The 20950-nt window shown below is 32.9% G+C and overlaps 2 protein-coding genes and 2 long non-coding RNA genes across 6 annotated transcripts; all 4 read right to left on the bottom strand.

Annotated features, from left to right (window-relative positions):
• Window positions 1-4062: 4062 nt before the first annotated feature.
• On the bottom strand, window positions 4063-6023 carry LOC139868525 (uncharacterized). Its single transcript, XM_071856863.1, has 5 exons — window positions 5835-6023; window positions 5421-5553; window positions 4830-4954; window positions 4552-4698; window positions 4063-4330 (listed from the first exon to the last, which is right to left on the bottom strand). The coding sequence occupies exons 1-5, from the start codon at window positions 6021-6023 to the stop codon at window positions 4196-4198; spliced, it is 729 nt and encodes a 242-aa protein (XP_071712964.1). The 3' UTR covers window positions 4063-4195.
• A 3062-nt stretch (window positions 6024-9085) lies between these two features.
• LOC139867350 (uncharacterized) lies at window positions 9086-11579 on the bottom strand. Its single transcript, XM_071855720.1, has 6 exons — window positions 11318-11579; window positions 10809-10883; window positions 10602-10690; window positions 10405-10489; window positions 10226-10307; window positions 9086-9455 (listed from the first exon to the last, which is right to left on the bottom strand). The coding sequence occupies exons 1-6, from the start codon at window positions 11474-11476 to the stop codon at window positions 9364-9366; spliced, it is 582 nt and encodes a 193-aa protein (XP_071711821.1). The 5' UTR covers window positions 11477-11579; the 3' UTR covers window positions 9086-9363.
• A 991-nt stretch (window positions 11580-12570) lies between these two features.
• LOC139866320 (uncharacterized) lies at window positions 12571-18542 on the bottom strand. Of its 2 annotated transcripts, none has more exons than XR_011765376.1 (4): window positions 14412-18542; window positions 14101-14217; window positions 13237-13297; window positions 12571-12896 (listed from the first exon to the last, which is right to left on the bottom strand). It is a non-coding gene; the product is annotated as an uncharacterized lncRNA (long non-coding RNA). The 2 variants fall into 2 exon arrangements; XR_011765377.1 differs by having other exon boundaries at window positions 14101-14176.
• Window positions 18543-18701: 159 nt separating this feature from the next.
• Window positions 18702-20217, bottom strand: LOC139865662 (uncharacterized). 2 transcript variants are annotated; one of them, XR_011765050.1, is made up of 3 exons: window positions 19970-20217; window positions 19543-19797; window positions 18702-18974 (listed from the first exon to the last, which is right to left on the bottom strand). It is a non-coding gene; the product is annotated as an uncharacterized lncRNA (long non-coding RNA). The 2 variants fall into 2 exon arrangements; XR_011765049.1 differs by having other exon boundaries at window positions 19975-20217.
• Window positions 20218-20950: the final 733 nt, after the last annotated feature.

Here is a 20950-nt window from a genome sequence, read left to right as displayed (position 1 = left end):
TACTAGAATTCAATTTCTCAAACTATCTACAAAAGTTCATCCTCCAATTTTTCTCAAGTAAACAGAATTTCGAGGTCAAAGATATTATCTAAAAAGTCAAACTTTACGTTCTTCACAAAAATTAGAATTCGTTATTATGTTTTAAGTTCAATTGAGAATGGGGAAAGTTTTTAGGAACGTTTTACTATCAGTTTCATGTTATAAGTGTAGCCTAAAACGTTTTCAAAGTTGAAAACCGATTTGGAGTTCATAATGATGAAACAACGATATTTTTTTTATTCTTTAATCCGAGTAATTTTTTTTTTCTCTGTTAATGGTTACCGTGATGATCAGATGTTGATGTGTTAATGCTGCGTCGGTTAATAGATGATGAATTGGTTTGGGTTAATGGTCGAATTGGTTTGAGGAAGAAGGTGAACCAGATGATAATAAATACGGGCTATATATATATATATATTGAATCGGTTTTAAATCAGAAAGATATCACGGATCATATGGTTGGGAGGTTGTGTCGGGTTTCAGGAGGTCGGGGGTTCGAGCCTAGCAAGAGGCATTATTTTTTTGAAACTCTTTTCTAAGGTAGTTTCCATTAACTATTATTATCATTATTATTATTATTATTATTATTATTATTATTATTATTATTATTATTATTATTATTATTATTATTATTATTATTATTATTATTATTATTATAAATTGTTATTGTATTGTTATTGGTGTGATTAGTATTATTATTACTATTAGTAGTATTATAAATTATTGTTATAAGTATTAAAATTAATATCATTATCATAAATATTGTATCTACTATTATTTTTAGTATGATTATAAGTAGTAATTATGATATTATTATTATAACTTTAATATTATTATCATGAATATGAATATGTTTAATTATGATTATTATGAAGATAATACAAATTATTAGTATTTTTAGTATTAGTAACTTTTTGTAAATAAATGAATTGCTAGTATCAATATAAATATTATCATTAAGATTATTATGAGTATTATTAATATAATGATTAAAATCATTATCATGACTATCATTAAAAATAAAATTTATATTTTTACAAGTATTGTTATTAATGTCACTATTATCATTATTATTAATATGATTCATATTAACATTATTATCTTTATTTGTAATATTAAGTATTACTAATATTAACATTTTACCATGACAAATATTATTTTACTATTATTATAAATACTAGTTTCAACAAACAATATATATAGAGAGAGAATGAAAAATATAAAAATGAAACTTATGAGAGATAATATATATATATATATATATATATATATATATATATATATATATATATATATATATATATATATATATATATATATAACAATTACATCACAAATAATATATATATATATATATATATATATATATATATATATATATATATATATATATATATATATATATATATATATATATAGTTACTCAATTACAATCATATATTAATGAATACACAAATGATATAGGTTCGTGAATCCGAGGCCAACCCTGTATTGCCCAGTTGTTCAATATCGCCATATGTATTTTTACTACAAAATACATTAGGTGAGTTTTTCATCACTCCCTTTTTATATATATTTTTGGGACTGAGAATACATGCGCTGCTTTTATAAATGTTTTACGATATAGACACAAGTAATCGAAACTACATTCTATGGTTGAATTATCGAAGCCGAATATGCCCCTTTTTATTAAGTCTGGTAATCTAAGAATTAGGGAACAGACACCCTAATTGACGCGAACTCTAAAGATAGATCTATCGGGCCCAACAAGCCCCATCCAAAGTACCGGATGCTTTAGTACTTCGAAATTTATATCATGTCCGAAGGAGGATCCCGGAATGATGGGGATATTCTTATATATATTGTGAATGTCGGTTACCAGGTGTTCAAACCATATGAATGATATTTTTGTCTCTATGTATGGGACGTATGTTTATGAGAATTGGAAATATGAAATCTTGTGGTCTATTAAAATTATGAAATGAGTATTTATGCTAAACTAATGAACTCACCAACCTTTTGGTTGACACTTGAAAGCATGTTTATTCTCAGGTACGAAAGAAATCTTCCGCTGTGCATTTGATCATTTTAAAGATATTACTTGGAGTCATTCATGACATATTTCAAAAGACGTTGCATTCGAGTCTTTGAGTTTATCAAGTTCATTATTAAGTCAATTATAGTTGAATATATTATGAAATGGTATGCATGTCTGTCAACTTCAGATGTAAATGAATGATTGTCTTTTCAAAACGAATGCAATGTTTGTAAAATGTATCATATAGAGCTCAAGTACCTCGCGATGTAATCAACTGTTGTGAATCGTTTATAATCGATATGGACTTCGTCCGGATAGATTAGGACGAGTCCTTTCAACTCGTAAGTTTACAAGATGGGAACTTTAACTAATTTTTAATCACGGATAATCACTGCCCGCTAGTAAGCTAGCAAATAATTATGAAAATACATTAAAAAAATAATTATAAATTTTATAACTAAGTATATGCATGTTGGTAAACGAGTATACCCGCGGATAGCTCAAACGAATATCACATATTGAAGGATCGGATTTTACCCACGAAAGGTATGAGATACCCGCAACCCGTCAACGGGTACAACATTTTACCCGACCCGTGCCTGCGATTACACTTTTTATAAAGACCCGTCCGTCATTAACAGTTGAACACGGAAACCTGCCGGTCACAATTTTTTTCCCGGCCCATTGCCATCCTTAAACCCAACCCACACATACATAAAAACAAAAACATTTACATTTAAACATATTGATTATTTCACTTATTTATGTAATAAATAATAAAATGTATTAATTGATTGATTTGTTTATTTATCATCATTGTTATCTTAAATAAGGAATTGAATCTTGAGTCATTATTTTTGTTTGTTGAGTATAAATAACACCATTTAAAGTGTTAACACAATTTGATAAAACTTAGCAAAGATAATGTTATAAAAATGGTAATTATATTTCAGAATAAACGTTTTTGAACTCTCTTTCAGATCTGATTTTCTAACTCACTTTATAAGCTGACTAATTTTAAGAAAAGAACCTGTTTTGCAAACTATTCAAATTTGTGCATGATAAATCTCCGTGACAGAATAAACATTTTCATATTTTAGTTCTTTTGCATATCAGATAAAAGGTCATTTTGTTATATAGAATATGAAAAATGAAAAAACCACACGACGAAGTCCAACTATCCATCACGTAACAAAAAACACTAATCATTTAACTAAAAAATGTGAGTTCAAAAACTTCAAGGAGTCCAACAACAACAGTAGCCAGATGGATCGGTTTCACCAGGAAGGTGTAAACATTCACCATGAGTCCAACCACGACGGGTGCAATCTTGTGTACAAAATTGATCCCCCGTTCCCATTTTACACACCTTACTTGAACAATATTTTTTCCCATCCCATTTTGCTTCCAAACCTGTAATAACAATAATAACAAATTTATTCTATTAAGCAATAATTTATTTCTGATCAACTCTGAATTACAAAAAAATATTGTACTAAATAATTATAATAATTATTACTATAAAATTAATACTCCGTAATAAAAAGCTGGAAATTGTATATGAGTATATCGATCATTGATTAAAAATAATAGAAACATTTGAAGAAAAAAATTACTCCATATTAGAAAGTAGAATTTTTTAACCTTCAGTTGCCAAGGTAAGAAGCAAAAAAACGATGAAGAGTTTCATTTGAAGTTCCTAACTTATACACCCGGTTTGAATGGATGAAAATGGTTTGTAAGATGTGGCAGTATATATAGAAAAAATGGAATATTACTTATGCAAGTTATTTATGGTATAATTATAGCATATGTTGTATCATAATTTCACGTAATTAATGTACAATATTTTATTGAAGACGTTGATCTTAAAATACATTATTACAGTATTTGATTTTCTATGGAGATCTCAATATATAGTACTGTAATTATTATCATTTCATCAATCTATGTTAAAAACAGAGAGATTTTAATATCATTTGCAATAAGAGATTTTAAGGGTCAAAAACCAAAACAATGACATGTTCAGTTCTAAAGCCTAATCTGGACTAGCTGTAAAAAAACAAATTTTAAACAAATCTGCAGAGTTTTCCTCGTAAAGGTTCCGGTGTAGCAATATTATCCTTCGAGCATTGCTTTGGCAGCATCGATTAGTATCGGTCTGAATTCGTCCGACGCTCTACCAAGCACCGTGTATCCTTCCTTATCTTCCACATCAACATCTGCACCATGTCTTATAAGTAGAAGTGCAACCTATTCCACCAAACAAACACAAAATATATATCAAATAATATTTGCATTTATTTCAGGTATATGGAAAAAAAATATTAATAAAATAAAATAAAAAAGTTCAAACAAAGGTGACACCTTAGCAAATTGGTTCTAGTTACTAGAATTATTGCCTGAACAGTGTAGGAATTATTCGTTTACCCGTTTATTTGAATTCAAGTCCACCTAGAAAATAGTTTATGTACCTCTTTGTTATGGCATACTACAGCAGCCATAATAGGAGTTTGTCCTGCTCTATCTTGAGCATCAATGTCGGCGCCTTCCTCAATTAAGAGTTCACATAACTCCGACTTCCCTGTACTTGCGGCCCGGTGTAACGGGGTGCAGCCAACCTGTATATACGGTGAACATTATAAACTGGTAACCAAAATCAAGATGAGAACTGAAAATGAATTCGAGTCCAAAAGGCATTTTCAGAAAGATAAATACTAATAAAGGAACAGATATGAGTTTAGTTACAAGCCTTGTCTTTTGAATTGATGTTGGCACCATTTGAAAGCAGAACTTCAGCTACTTTGACCCAACCCTTGCTGGCTGCATAGTGAAGAGCAGTGAGGCCACCATCATTTTTTAAGTTTACATCAGCACCTGTTCATCATATGGGTCATTTTTAGCAAATATAGCAAACTGGAAATGACTGGCTAATAAAGAAATAAGTATAATTTCAAAATTATAACTCTAAAGAAAAGCTTCAACATAAAGAAAATACTAATACGGATAAATTGATAAGTTTTGTCACTATTCAGGGTACCCAACAGCGACTGTTTTTATAGGAGTAAAAACGCAATAGTAAAACTAAGTCAAAAGATTGTTCCATTTGAATTAGTTTACCTCCAAAAACTAATGTTAACGCTACAAGGTTGTTGTTTTACTTAAACATATAAAATAACACATCTCAGATATATTTGCAGTTTACATAAACATATTGCTTAATTACCCCAAATTTCATCAATAGAGTAAACAATTTGAAGTATCCATATAACCAATACTACACATTATTCATTACTAGAAGTATTAATGTTATAACACGAACTCAGTAAAACAATAATCGAACCTCTGTCGAGCAAAATCTTAACGATCTCAGCATCACCACTACTTGCCGCAGAATGCAGTGGTGCCCAACCTTCTTCATCAGTACTGTTAATACCACTAACTGACTCATCAAAATCTGAAAGTATCTTAACCGCCTGATTTATCAAAATCAATGTCTCATAAGTATTAAAAATAAATATAATTATTCAAATCAAAGTCTGTAGCTTCACCATTAACAATTATATCCATATATTTATATCTATAGACAATATATACGCCTAACAAACCGAAAACCCTAAAAATGATACATTTAATTAAAACAAGCACTTCAAAATGCACCAAATAAACTAAAAGAACTAACTAGTTCGTTCAATTTCAAAATATACGATAAAAGCGTCGTTAACAAACTTCAAATTGAGTTTAGAAAAAGTATGACCTCGGTATGGAGTGAAGAAACGGCGACATGAAGTAGCGATCTTTGATCTTCATTACGAAGAGTGAGAGACCGTTCGAGCTGCGACGGAGTTAGGGTTTTGAAGAATGAAAGGTTACCGTTCTCGGCAGCTTTGAACAGGTCGTCTTCCTTAATGATTTCAGCCGCGGAATTCGGTGGATCAATCTCCATTTCTGTGTATGTAATTTCAAATTCGGTGTAAGATTGAAGGTTTTCGGTTTAATTTTTGGGTGTGGTAGCTTGGAAAGAAAGAAAAGAAAAGAAAAGAAATACTTACGGAGTAACTTGTATGGAGTAATAAAGAAAGATTAAAACTTTATTACTTGTAGTTAAAAACATATAAACAGGTGTAACTTTTCGCATCAAAGAATGTATCTCACCACAATTTTTATCACGCTTTTTTTTAAAGGCGGTTATGAGTTAGGTTAAACGTGATGTCGGAACCCACCCACCCGATAATTTTCTGTGACGAATGTACTGCCCCTCAGAAGGAAACACTCATGGTGAATTAATACGGGCATCGCGTGTGGTAAAACCCCTCAGCTGAGGCTCGCAAAATGTCCGCAACCTCCGAGGCCATGAAATGAGCTGTTACCTCAAGCGAAATATTTTATAGGGGATCGAACCTCTTACCTCCTTGTGGGAAGTTGGGACATCACCAATACACAAATATCTTTAGGTTTTTATCATTTATTATGGTTGATTTTGTTTCCTTGTGTCGCTGCGTGTTCTATTTTTGATGTGGCTTTCTGATCGATCTTTTTTGTGACACCGTCTCCCCACTCCACCCGCATGTTGCTCTTATGGGTTCATATACAGTGGCGAGTTCAGTAAGTAAGTTACTGGGTCATGTGACACCACTAGTTTTTCGAAATTTATTGCAAAATTTTACTTTTTTTGGTATATGACACCACTAAATATAATAATGGGACCCCATAAATTTTTGAAGATTATAATTTGATAGTTTGAACTAATACAGTATTTGAAATTAGCCTACTTATAATTTTATAGTATGAGTATTAAATATATTAAATATTTATAAAAAATAAACACACCCTTAAGTGAGAATCACACCATATTTATCTCATCATCACTCTACTTATAATAACAATTATTGGTCCAATACATATAAGTGGGTCATTTGAGTAGATTAACCATATATTATGTTATGGAATGATATAAATTGTTTTTTGACACTTCAATGTAAACATTATAAAATACTCCCTCCGTTTTACCCTTACTTTTCAGTTTTACCCTTACTTTTTCGTTTTCTAATTATATCTACATATATTAAAGGCAGAATAGAACTTAATCTTCATATTATTTTTTATTTATAGAAGTGGACAATTAATTTCAAACATCCCAAAATAAAATATTGAACTATAAATTAGGGACGGAGAGAGTAACATTGATCAACCATACCATCTATTAAAAAAATTACAATAACATTGTAGCAAGTAACTTTCTTAATTATGTTTCTTGTAAATTACTGTAGTCAATAGCAATCCCACATAAGTGAGGTATGGGGGAGGTAAGATGTACAATCCTTCCCATATCCTAGAATAGAGAAAGTTTCCCTCTCAATGTTCTATGGATAGAGAGACTGCTTCCGAATGGACCTCCGGCCAATAAGTATGTTAGGTGTGAGACTCCATGAAATGGATTATCCAATTTTACGATGGTTGTTATAATGACAATAGTAAAAAATACGAACAACCTTATATTTTGCGAGTATTATCCAATTTTATATTTGTGTTTTGAGCGCGACCCGACCCGATTTGACTCGATAAATTCAATATTTGTGCAAGAAAGTTATCAAATAGGACTTTGGGACCCCATTGAATTTTAATCCTAGAATCGCCACTGTTCATATAGATTATTCCATCTACGTAGGTCATTTACTGGCTTCGCCTCGGCTGGGAAAACCTTACTGTTCGATGTGTTCTTGATGGTTTTGTGGTGTTGGGATCGAGGCTATGGTCGCAATTAGGCTGATCTCCTTAGGTTTCGTCTGTGGTTTGGGTGGTAGCTTTATTGATATATTTTGTGTTATTAGGTTGATTAAGGGATATGGAGGTTTAGGAGTATCAGTTGGTGAGTTTGTTTGGATTTTCATGAGCTATTTTCTCGGTATCGTTGTTTTGGTCTATCTATGGTGGCTTCTCGTTTCTCGCTTCTACATCTCTTCCTGTACCTTGCTGTAGCAGCACCCAGATGAATCATCAGTACTGCTCTCAGTCCCCTCGACACAAGTTGAGCTTTCCAGTGTTTTCTTGCTCAATGATTTGCTCTTCTATTCAGAAATTGCACACATTGCCAGTTTGTCCTTGAGGCTTCACCTTCATGATATCCGGGACGAAGTTGAGTGTCTGCAACAATAAAGAAATGATTCCACTTTTGCAGCAGATTTGTCGGGTGTCTTTATATGACTCGGGTCTCAAATTCTTTCTCTGTCTCGTCTCAGGTGTTTAGCCACTTTTACGTTTTTTCAAGCATTCAGTGGGTTGGTGATTCTTATGGAGGGATGCTTACATTTTCATCAGATTTTCGCCAATTGCAACGTCATCAATTATAAGTCGGCATTTACTCTCTGATGGATTGTTTGGGTTGTGATATTCGTAGATACGAGTTTTGTTTGTCTCGGTTGTTAATGTCAATTGTATGTTGGATTCAGATTAATGCTTATGCAATGTTCGTAGGGAACCCAATAATTAGTTTCAATTACATCGACGGACCTAATCAATTAGGTGCGTAGGGGTTAACTCAATAGTTAGTCTCAATTAGATTGACGAAGGCCAGCAAAACAATAGTAAAAAAAACCTCTGAAAAAAAATATATGAAACCAACCACGAAACCGATTAAACGAAGAAAACCAAGAACAAGCAACGACCAAAGGGCAAGAGGAACATGAAGGAAAAAGAAGATGCATACGGTGGAGAAAAAAATGGGAAGGTACATGAAGGGTGAAGCAAGGAGGGACTAAAGTCGGCCGACAATCACAAAGTCGGCCACAGATGATAAGAAATTGAGCGGGATGACCGGTATTTGAATTCTTGAAAATGTGCCACAGAGAGAAAAAGATAATAGATAAAAGATAGTATTGTCTTTTTTCTGGGATAGGAGAAGGATTGTGTGCATCTCACCTTCCTCATACACTAATTATGTGGTATTGGGTTTTGTTGTTGTTGTTGTTGTGCCATAGAGAGAAAAAGATAAAAGATACGTAGTAGTATTGTTGCTTCAATAGCAACATATATAAATATTAAATCACAAAAACAACAATTAAGGAGTCAAATTCCAAATCATATTGAGAATTGGCCTAAAATCCTAAAAAGTATCATCTTAATACTTCTAAAAGAAATACACGCCATGAGAACTTTGATAGTAACAATGACAACCTGGGCAGTTGATGATTTATAAGGTCAATTCCATAGGGTAAGATCTTGCAGAAGTACATGAAAGAAGCTCTCAACAACGAACATAAATGGACACCGAATCACAAATTCAAAATTCAAGCTCCAACTTTAGCAACTTTTCTCTGTTCAATTTGGCCACTCAATGGACACTGCATCTCTGTCCAACTAATAGGAACCATAGTTCCACCTACAAAAACAACCCCATAAAATACATTTAACAATTAAATTGTTTGTTATTTTGACCAGAAGCAAACTAAAAGGGCCAACTAATAATTCACAAAGCAGAACTTTCTCGGTTACACATAGAGGTGGCAAGATTTACAGGTTGGGTTGGGATAGAATGAGTCAATCCCCAAACACTTTTCTTGGCCAGTCTTGGTTCTTAAAATAAATAATAAACAATTAATGAGTTACTTATGACTACAACGTAAATAAGTATTCTATAACTAAATCTTTGAATAAAATAATATAGGAGGTTGTATGAACCAAGATAAAACCAAAGTTGGAAAATTCGAGAGACGGAGACGAAGACGAGTCGGTCGGGACTTTGAAACGACTAGTTGGTCGGGATTTTGAAACGACTAGTCGGTCGAGTCGGGGTTGAGCCAGACGTTGACGTTGACTAACGTTGACTTTTAGTGATATGAATATTTATCTTAAAAAAATATCAAATATAAATACTTTAAACATACGTATAAAAAAATATTTATATTTTGACCTAGCTTTAACCAACCTCGACTCAGACCCACTTTTATCGATTTTGACTCGACTTTTTAGTGATGACCGAGTTATTAAACGTTTTTGGTCGAAACGAGACGGGGCTAGTTACCAAACTGACTAGTCAGGCGAAACAGCCACCGTTTACAACAATGGATAAAACACATTCCAAAATGGCCCCTTCATGAGTAATGGGTTAATAATTGCATCAAATATTCGAGATTCAGAAAGAGCCGTCACCTGCCATGCTTTCCGCTGATACGACACCCAGTTCATTCTGTGCAGTTGAAAGATAATAAGCACGAGCATCTCCTAATGAAATCTTTTCAAATTTTGTTAATGATGACAAAGTGACAAAAGTTATTGCTAAAACCTAAAAACATATAAATATATATTTGAAGTAGGAAACAAAAGGATACGACTGAAGCTTTAACAATATCACCGGGGCGGAAGGACGTATGCATGTCAACTTTGTCAATCTCGGTGGCCCTTACATCTTGTTGCCTGTTGATATAGACAACATATATAATTTAGCACATTAATAATTAATGATTAGTAATCATCACTAATTCAATAACCAAATCCACTTAAAAGAAGATTGATGTTAAATGATTACCTGATGATACCAGAGAACTTTTCTCGTACAGATTTCGAACCAACACACATAATATCGGCTGAAGCCATCCTAGCCATCACCTTTGTTACCTATATTCATAAGTGATTAAACCACATCACCGATAATGACACCTTTTCTACCATAACTATTTTGTTAGGTAATTTATGAGAAAAATAATTTAAATAAGATCTCAGTAAAGATACTTACTCGAGCGATCACAACACAACCAGGCTCGGGAACGGGACCATGTGCCTTGTGTCCAATTACTTCCACAGTTGGCCTCTGAAAGTTTATTAGGATAAACAATTGATATATAAAAAACATCCAAAATTACTGGAGATAGTATGTCACATGCCAATTTGTGTGTGTATAGGGTACACTACTTATTCATAATCTAACTTCAAGCAAATATATAATGTCTCCCTCGAAAATAAACCACCCTGACTAGTAAAAATATAATTATCTTCCACATCACTAAGTTTATACTTAAAGCGAAATTGTGCCCTAGGTTTTTCAGGTTCAAAAGTAGTACTATTAGATATTAAATTCACATCCAATACAACAATTTTTTGACATAGATTTCACTATATCAGTTCAAATTTCATCAAACATGTAAAGCAATCGCATCAATTTCAAGGCTTATCTCTAACTAAGCAGCATCGTATTTATTTGATATACATATAAGCACAAGCATATACGTATATGTATGGATATACCTGATCTGGAGATTGAGGTTGAGGAGGGAGGATGGAACGACGGCCGGTGAGAGAAGCGTGGACGGTCTGAGTGTCACGTGACAAGTATGCTCCTTTTCCTGGTTTAATTTGAGTTCCTTTACCTAATATCTCACCTGGTGTCACCATATCTTCTTGCATTCTTCCTCTCTCTGTGTGTGTGTGATTGAATTGCAGGGTTTTTCTAATTCTTTGATCTTTTGGCGACAAAACCTAATTCCAACGGCAACAGGGAAGGGTTTAACGAGTGTTAGAAATCAGGATTATTGAGATTCATATTCATATTTATTTATATTTACTAGTAATATTTAATATTTAAATATTTATATTTGTGAAATGAAATTTTTTTACAGTATTTTATTATTTTATTAAAAAAAAACAAATGAGATGAAACTAGGGGTGTTCATCGGTTCGACTTTCGGTTTATTTGGTTTGTTCAGTTCGGTGTATTTGCTTTTAAAATTTTTTGAGTAACCAAAAACCGAAAGAATTCAAAACTGAAACCGAACTCAAACCGAAAATCGAATTTGACCAATATTTTTCACACAAGTGGCCTTCATGAATTTATTATACATGACTTTAATTTTAAATCATTGTTTTAAAAGTGGTCTCACCATGCTTCGCTTGCGTCAATCTTATGTCATCTTTTAGAAGTATCTTTAAGTTATTATCGAGTACTTTTTAAGCACAAGTATTCATGAATTCGAATCATTTTCATTCAAGATAATGTGGTTCTCTTTTTGAGGGTTGAGATACACAACATATGATGATACATTTTTGTGAGATCAAGAATGATTTGTTTAATGCGGCTAATGATATGGTCAGTCATATATATAGTCATATGATCCAAGTATGTAGTGAATATTATATGATCAAAATGTTGTAAACCTGCCAAAATTGTGCCTTGAAATGGCCTTAAATTTCAGAATTATGGATTTTGAAGTTATCCCACTGTGTACAGGCTCTTAAATTTCAGAATTACGTGAGACATTGATTAAGGAGGCCAAAAAGACAGCATCGCTGCAAAATGTGCAAATCATTGATCGTAAGTATTTCATCTTTTTATAAACATTAACTCACTACTTACTATTACTAATTACTAAAGAGCTTGATATTACTCAAAAAGTTTTTCACCTGATGGTCAGCTAAATGTTTAGATGAGAGATCGATACTTGATAGACCAACTTACTCTCAGCCCTTGATATCGAACCATTGAAGTTGGAGTTGTAAAGCAATAAAACCAAAACAATAATTCTCATTACAAAACCCTTGTATGCTCTTCATTAATCACAACATTTAAAATCTAACATGTTGACGACTACTGTATTATATATCACTAAAAACAGTCGTGAACCCATTGACCAAAAATGAGTATTGGATTTCATCGTGTGATATAAAATTATCGTGTGTAGCTTTTCCTATCAATACAAAAATGTAAAATCCAATGACTTTAGCCTAGCGAAGAACTTGTATGCTATAGATGAACTCCAAAATGTAGAACCTACATACGTATTGACAGCTTATATATCACCCACTTGCTGAGTCATCTACACTGTCATCACTGCAGGCGTTTAATCAAGAAAATGGTTAGGCGTATACATTGCAACACAAAGTTATGAATCAAATACAATGGAATGGACTAAATGTACAAGGTCATGTAATGGTTCATCACAAGTTTTGTCAATGTGTAAGAATTGAAAAGGTCAATGTTGCATATGTTATTTGGCAAGCATGAATAGATGATTCAAACTATTACCTAGACGATTTTACTATTTTAATCGGCTAAGGGTCTCGTACCATTTGCACATTCTATAAAAGTTCCTTTGATATGGGTAAAAATGCATACAAACACAACCATAAGCAATGATCCAAATCTATCTAAATACAAAGAAATAAAATACCTGTACTCGGGTGCATCTAAGCCAGTAATATACTTTTGGGCTGCCTAAACATTTTCTGTCCCTGAAAATTATAATTATAACAGATACTATAAGAAAACAAAACGTAGGGAACAAGAAGCTACGGTCTTTATTGAACATTAGACCTACTTGTGGCAATTTTATCGCTATAGTTATGAGTGGGTTAATTTGTGTGTTTTATCTCAATGGACCAAATTAAATTAAATTGTAGCTAAATGAGGATCGGCCCAAATGGGTAATAGGAGTGAAGGTCCAAAGTCTACTTTGATGCATGCATCAAAAAATTATTTTATTCTAACCATTTGCCATCTAACAAAAATTAAAAATAAATATTTAAACCATTTCGTTTTTGGTACCATGGAAAACACCGATGTTTACAACCTAATGCTTTAGTTGATGTTTCACGAACCGGGAACTGCATTTAAAAAATATATATCACAAATCACCAGTGTTGAAGAACTCGGAATTACTCGGCGAGTACTCGTTTTTACAACTACGGGAGTACTCAGCGAGTTCTCGGTCAAACTCAGTCAAAACTCAAAATCGGTCAAACCTCGGCCAAAAACTCTGGAATACTCGGAAAATCAGTCGAAATAGGAAACTCGGGCAAAATTGGTCAAAATCAAACTAGGTCAAGATCCGAGTACTGTCCGAGTTTCTGAGTACTCCCGAGTAGCGATATTTGCAACCATGCAAATCACCAAAATTTTATTTTAGCATAACTACTTAAACACAAATAAAAGTTTTAAACGTTGCTCCAGATAAACCCAAACCGACCCATACAAAGGAGTACCCATAATGACTCCTTTCATTTTGCAACGTCTAACGACTAAAAGTTGACAATACCTTGTCATCCTTCCAAATCTTTCAAGCTATTGACAGTCAGCAACCACTTTGAATATTGGAGAAGCATACGCAAATACTGCAATTAAGTAACTGAGAAATTTGAACATCTTCCAAATACTGCAATTACGTATATACGACTAAGGCGATCGCAGAAACCAATCAACAAAACATATAAAAAACAGATATAACAGAAGACAGTGATAATATGGATCCCAATCAGTATTTTGTAAATAAGCTGGTTATTTATGTTCAGTTCGTCGTCAAAATTTACAAGGGAAACTAAAATAAGTCAAGTGGCAAATAACACATACCTGGGATACGTACGATGCCCAAAATTCTTGCAAAAGAACTTCGTATTTGGTCATCATCATTGTATATGAATTCCTTCAGAAGGTCAAAGACACGCATCTTAACAGGAGCACTAACACTCTTTCCAGCATGCTTGACAATGCCTTTTAAAGCTGACCAAAATTGCCTCGCGGACCCCACCATCTGATGCCTGCTATTATTTTATTTGTCAAAGTCAGACCTTAATAAAGTATCATGCCAGCACAAGTTTAGAGACATGTTATCTCCAACTAGGGCATCAACCCAGGTAGTATGTGCACTAAGCATACTAAGTGCTAAAGCAGCAAACACAAGTTGTGAATTGAATGTGCAAAAAAAAAAAAATGAGATGATCTACAAATAGCGACTCGAGTAAATCAATACAAGTGTCATAGTCCTGTACGGATAGTTTAGGAGCCTGCATACTAATCATATCAGAAATATACAAATATGAAGCATGTAAAATACCCAAAAAAAAAAAAAAAGAAAAAAAAAAAAAGAAACAAACTATAGAAAACCGAAATAAAGAATTAAGCAAAACAAATTACCATGGCTACAGGAATAAGTGAAGATTCATTTGGTGAAATTAAAGACCACACCCTTAATTTCATTCAACACGGTTTCATCTCGAGCAAATATATTTAAAATAAATTATTATTTCGATTAGACACTTTCAGCTTTAACTGGATACAAGTATATAAACTTAAAAAGATATTAATGGGATACCTACTTTAATATCAGCAGCCGCAATCTTTCACCACAATGAACAAATACCATCCAATTGTTGTGTTTTTTTGGTAAAACCACTTTCCTACAACAGGCTAGGGTTACTCTGTTTTACCTTCCTTCTCATATTTCTTTAGCTTGTCAATATAATTAACTTTTGATTTTGTGATAGGCCTAAATACAAATAAGTTGATCATGCTAAGGTGTTTGTATTTTACATCAAATGAATGTTTGTAAATTGATGATGATTTTGCTAGTTTCTGAATACCAAAAAAATTCCGAGGGACTTATTTTGCTATTTTCAGAAAGTTAAGGTATATAAAATGTATCATTCTTTTCCAACATAAAATTGGAAAAAGAAAAATCCACATACTGTCACCTCACGCTTACTTCTCCATTCCCAAAACCAGATCCCACATTGCCCTAAACATAATCTAGTAAAGTTTTAACGTTTTTTCTTTTTGCAATTTTAGCCCCAAATAAGAAACTATATAGTTCTAGTATGCAATTTTATATAGGTTTCTGATTTTAACATTGATCTTGTAGCCGAAGTGGTTGATGAAATGTCTAAACGAATAGTTCTTGACTTTGTAGATTACTTCTTGTTGTGGTATGATAGTCTGCTACTGCTTTGACTTCGTATCATAACTTGATGTACAACATATGAATCTGTTTTCTTTATCTTTGTCATTTACTTCTTCCAGGGAAGAAAACATGTTGCCTAAATTTTGTACGAGGGCTTTGAAGTGGTTAGATAAAATCACTACAATGGGATTTTCATGTTTAGTTACTTTTTTTGAAATATGTTTCTTATTAATTAAAGGTGCCAGTTTTAACCCGTAAATCTGAACTTCAATTTTTTAACTTGTCAAACACTTTTAATTAATCATTTACGACATGAAAATGTAATAATCAAATATCACATTCTAAACGTGAATCCAAACACCCCTTAACCAACCTACTTCTTTTGGCACCTCTTTTTAGTAATCCACTAATTAAATTTAAATGCACAAATCTATTGTCCGTGAACCGGTAGTAACTGTGATGGGACATATCTGCCACGACAAAACTAATCTTTTGGATACACTGGGGAAAACTCCAAAGGTAGCTAATAAAGTTTAACTCATAACCTAACATCTTAATACTTCTGCTATTACCATGACATCAGGTGAGTCCATAAATCTTCAAAAGGGTTAACATTTGAAGAAATGGGAGGTGATGTAAGAGTTGTTCAAGTATCTGCAATCGACAAAGTTGGGCTAGAAAAATTAGAGGAAGCGTTGCTTCTTCAAACAAAATAATTTCCATTAATACACGTGTACATGGTTAGAGACGATACCTACCATGTTGATAAATATTTAGGGTCTGAAAGGGGTTCCCATGCGGGTGATGACATGATTGTTGTTGATAGTATAAAGAGGGTTAGGATGCTGAGTGCACAGAGGAGAAAGAAGCTGGAGTAAGATAGGTTTAGGACATTGAGGGAAGAAAAGTTTGATCGGTTTGAAATGCAGTTTATAATAAAAGCCGACACCCATGACACTCTTCAAGCTAGCACAGATTCAATTAAAACATATATGGGCTATTGAAAGTTATAATTGAATCTCTGATAGCTTGAAGAGTGTCATGGGCATAGACTTTTAGTATGAAAAGCATTTCAAACTAATCAAAATTTTCTTCTCTAAATGTCCTAAGCCTATCTTACTCCAATTTCTTCTTCTATGCACTAAGCATTCTAACCCTCTTTACACTATCAACAACAATCATATCATCACCCGCCATGAGAAACCCTTTCAGGCCCTCGATATTCTTCAACATGGTAGGTGCCGCCTCAACCATCTACACGTGCTTTCATGTAAATTAATTTTGTTTGAAGAAGCAACGCCTACTCTAATTTTTATAGCCCAACTTAGTCGATTGCAGATACTTCAACAACTCCTACATCACCTTTCATTTCTAAGTGTTAACCCTTTTGAAAGTTATAGACGCACGTGATGGCATGGTAATAACAGAAATATCAAAATGTTAGGTTATGAGTTAAACTTCATTAGATACCAATGGAATTCGTCCCAGTGTATCCAGGAGACTAGTTTTGCCATGGCAGATATGTCCATTACAGTTACTACCAGTGCACAAACAATAGATATGTGCATTTAAATTTAATTAGTATTAGTAGATTACTAAAAAGAGGTGTCAAAAGAAGTAGGTTGGTTAAGGGGTGTTTGGATTCACGTTTAGAATGTGATATTTAATTACTACATTTTCATGTCGTAAATGATTAATTAAAAGTGTTTGGCAAGTTTAAAATAAAAAATTGAAAAGCATATTTACGGGTTGAAACTGACACTTTAAAGTTATAAGAAACATATTTCAAAAAAGAAATTGAACATGAAAATCCATTGTAGTGGTTTTATCTAACCACTTCAAAGCATTTGTACAAAATTTACGCAACATGTTTTCTTCCCTGTAAGAAGTAAGTGGTTATGATAAAGAAAACTCGTATGTTGTACATCAAGTTATGATACAAGGTCAAAAACTAAAGAAGTAACAAACTATCATACCACAACAAGAACTAGAGAAGTAATCTACAAAGTTAAGAAATATTTATTTAGGCATTTCATCAACCACTTTGGGTACAAGATCGATGTTAAAATTAGAAACCAATATAAATTTGCATAATACAACTAGAACTACATAGTTTCTTGTTTAGGGCTAAGGCTAAAACTGCAATAAGAAAAAACATTAAACTTTAACTGATTATGTTTAGGGCTAAAATGTGAGATCTGGTTTTGGGAACGGAAAGCTAAGAACATCGTGATCGTGAGGTGGCACTATGGATTTTTATTTTTATTTTTGATTTTATGCCGAGAAAAATGATGCATTTTATACATTCGCTCCAACTTTCATAAAACTGCAAAATTAGTCCCTCGAAAATATAGGTATTTAGAAAATAGCAAAATCATACATCAATTTATAGACATTCATTTGATGTAAAATACAAACATGTATAGCATGATCAACTCATTTGTATTTATGCATATCACAAAAATAACAGCTAATTATATTGACAAGCTACATAAATATGAGAAGCAAGGTAAATCAAAGTAACCCTGACATGTTGCAGATATGCAAATAGAACTACTTACAGGTACGGAAACAAGTTCACCAACGGATAAATATGATGATCTTTTGCTATTGAAAATATGACTTAAAGTGACATAGCTGCAAGCCCGCAAGAAATAAGCTAAAAACAATGGACTAAGTTTAGTTGTATGAAACTCCGGTAGTAGATATGTTGTGTTTGAGCAGGAAAAGGTGTTTGCATTGGAGTCTGCAAATAACAAACAAGTTAAGAAGAATTCAATCCATAAAAGTAGAAACACTAATAATGAAATATGGAAAATGGAAATACTAATACTAATACTAATACATAGTATTTGATCCTATAAACAGTTAAACTCGGTGATGCACCCAAATTTCTATAAAATGACCCTTTTTCCATCGTTAATATAGACAATCTAAAATCTTTTTGCAAAATAAAGACACACTCAGAAATCCATTACATGACACTATATACAGTGTAAGCAATTAAACCTCGAAAAGAGTCAGCATAAGCATCCAATCCAATTACACACCATTGCATACAACTTTAGACATACATCCAACTTCAACAACAACAGATTACTTACACGGCTACAACAAGGAAAAAACAAATCAGAGTAGGAGTCTAATACTCTTATGTCCCTTCATATGGCACATTAAGATTGCGAACCGTGTTCGAGGAAGCCTCGATTTTTCCACCGATCTATTATCAGAACCAACTATCAAAATACAAACATATTTATTAGCATGATCCAGAGTGAGAAATCGCAATCAGGCATGCATATTAAGTTGATAATGTAACAATGAAATAACTAAACTAGATGTAGCATTTCACCCTTCATTGGTTGTGTTCTATTTCAATGATTGTGTTTTAATCAACAACCCAAACAATTGTATTTGATAAAACTTGTTTTTGTATTTTTACACACATAAATTAATTATTACTAAAACAAATTACTAGCTCCTTCAACCAGACCCATTGGAAAATATAACCCACCCTACCTGACCCGCCCATCTTGATCTCTATAAGTGAAACCTTGGATCCATTTTAAACGAGGTGGACAAATGAGGTTTTCACTGTTCATGTTTATAGGGGAGGGCGAGTATCAGTTTTTACCCAGATGTATGTAGCTTCTAACCGGAGTATTACTGTTTCCGACCCTTTTCCTGGTCACCCTCAAGATATTTACCTGGTGAAAATCGAACCTTGGGTCTATAATATTCTAGATACATTTAAATTAAAACACATCATAGCAGCATAATATGATTCAACTTATAAACTATTACCTTCCATTGTTCAAACGAAGATGGCTTTGAACTTGAAAAGTCCAACATTACAGATAACTATGGACAAATTTAATACGAGAATTGTGTGCTATTTAATTCCTCCATGTACAAACTGAAAATATCTGGTGACTGTAGTCTGTAAGTATGAAAGAAGCAAATACTATGCAATATGAATCCACAGCTTTCCTTGACCCTCGATCATCAAATGTCATGTAAATAAAATCGACCAACTGTGATGCAACTCAATTGACATCTCTGCAAATTCGAAATTGAAAGATGTTTAATTGATGAAGTACCATATGAAGAAATATTCTTACTAGCGATTCATTTTACTAAAAAGATATTAAGAAGAATGCAACTAGAACGTTTAAGTGTATAAAATTAAGCACATATATAAAATAACATGCGAAGTGTTTATGTGTTGAACCTAACCAACAGACAGAGATGTGGCTTGGCGGAGCTACGGCGGAGTAGGGTTTCACATTTTAGTTTTAATGAGAGAGACGAGAGTTTTTTATCCGGAGCTACGTACGGTGGTGTAAATATATAGATGTAGAAAATTTAAGAGATTAAATGGAGATCGATCTTGGTGGTGGTTTGATGGTGGAATGGTGTTGATATGGAGGTGGACAGGCGGTGGTTTGGTAAAGATACTTTGAGATATCGGTTTTTTTGTGTTTGAGTTGGAATGGGGTGTGTTTGCTAAAGAGAGAGGGGTGAAAGTAATAGCTTTATGTTAAGGCTTTTAGCTACGGCTGGAGTGCTGGAGTTTATGGATTAACTAGATTTAAAACTTATTTTTAAAGTTGTAGTTGTAACTTATTATTTTTAGAAATGTTTTGTAAATTAACTGGATTTTACCTCTACTTTTTTTCATAAGCTACTATAGGTGTGTTTGGCGCAGCAGCTTATGGAAGCTTATGAGAGCTTATAGGAGCTTGAGCTTATGATTTTAATAAGCTCCAAGAAATAAACTTCGTTTGATAGACATAAAAAGTAGAGCTTGTTAAATTCATAAGCTCTGGAAAAATAAGCTACTTCTAGTAGCTTATGAAAAAAAGTAGAGCGTATGAATTGGAAAATAAGTTCCAGCTAGTTTACCAAACACTTATGAAAAATAATAAGCTCCAGCTTCCAATTTTAAAGATAAGCTCCAGCTTCCATAAGCTCTAGCTCCAACTCCAGCTAGTTTCATCCAAACACACCCATAAGTAATTTATTTTTAAGAGCTTATGATTTTCATAAGCTCTATTTTTTATGTCTACCAAATAAAGCTTATGATTTGGAGCTTATTAAAATCATAAGCTCAAGCTCCTATAAGCTCAAACTCATATGAGCTCTCATAAGCTCTTATAAACTGGTACGCCAAACACACCCCATTTGGGTGGTTCTTTGGTGTCAGTTGTCA

Source organism: Rutidosis leptorrhynchoides, chromosome 9 (assembly GCF_046630445.1).
Source record: "Rutidosis leptorrhynchoides isolate AG116_Rl617_1_P2 chromosome 9, CSIRO_AGI_Rlap_v1, whole genome shotgun sequence".
In the NCBI taxonomy this organism is placed as follows: domain Eukaryota; kingdom Viridiplantae; phylum Streptophyta; class Magnoliopsida; order Asterales; family Asteraceae; genus Rutidosis; species Rutidosis leptorrhynchoides.
The sequence above is the reverse complement of the archived record's forward strand: the minus strand, read 5'-3'. Positions and strand labels throughout refer to the sequence as shown.

Bases quoted from the DNA above. Each gene is read 5' to 3' on its own strand.
- LOC139868525 (XM_071856863.1), bottom strand. From the start codon at position 6,023: ATGGAGATTGATCCACCGAATTCCGCGGCTGAAATCATTAAGGAAGAC. The intron at 4,955-5,420 runs GTTCGATTATTG...TATGATGAACAG, and splicing joins TAAGATTTTGCTCGACAGAG to GTGCTGATGTAAACTTAAAA. The intron at 4,331-4,551 runs GTACATAAACTA...TTGGTGGAATAG, and splicing joins TAGTATGCCATAACAAAGAG to GTTGCACTTCTACTTATAAG.
- LOC139867350 (XM_071855720.1), bottom strand. From the start codon at position 11,476: ATGCAAGAAGATATGGTGACACCAGGTGAGATATTAGGTAAAGGAACT. The intron at 10,691-10,808 runs GTAAGTATCTTT...TTATGAATATAG, and splicing joins GTTGTGTTGTGATCGCTCGA to GTAACAAAGGTGATGGCTAG. The intron at 10,308-10,404 runs GTATCCTTTTGT...AAATTTGAAAAG, and splicing joins ATATTGTTAAAGCTTCAGTC to ATTTCATTAGGAGATGCTCG.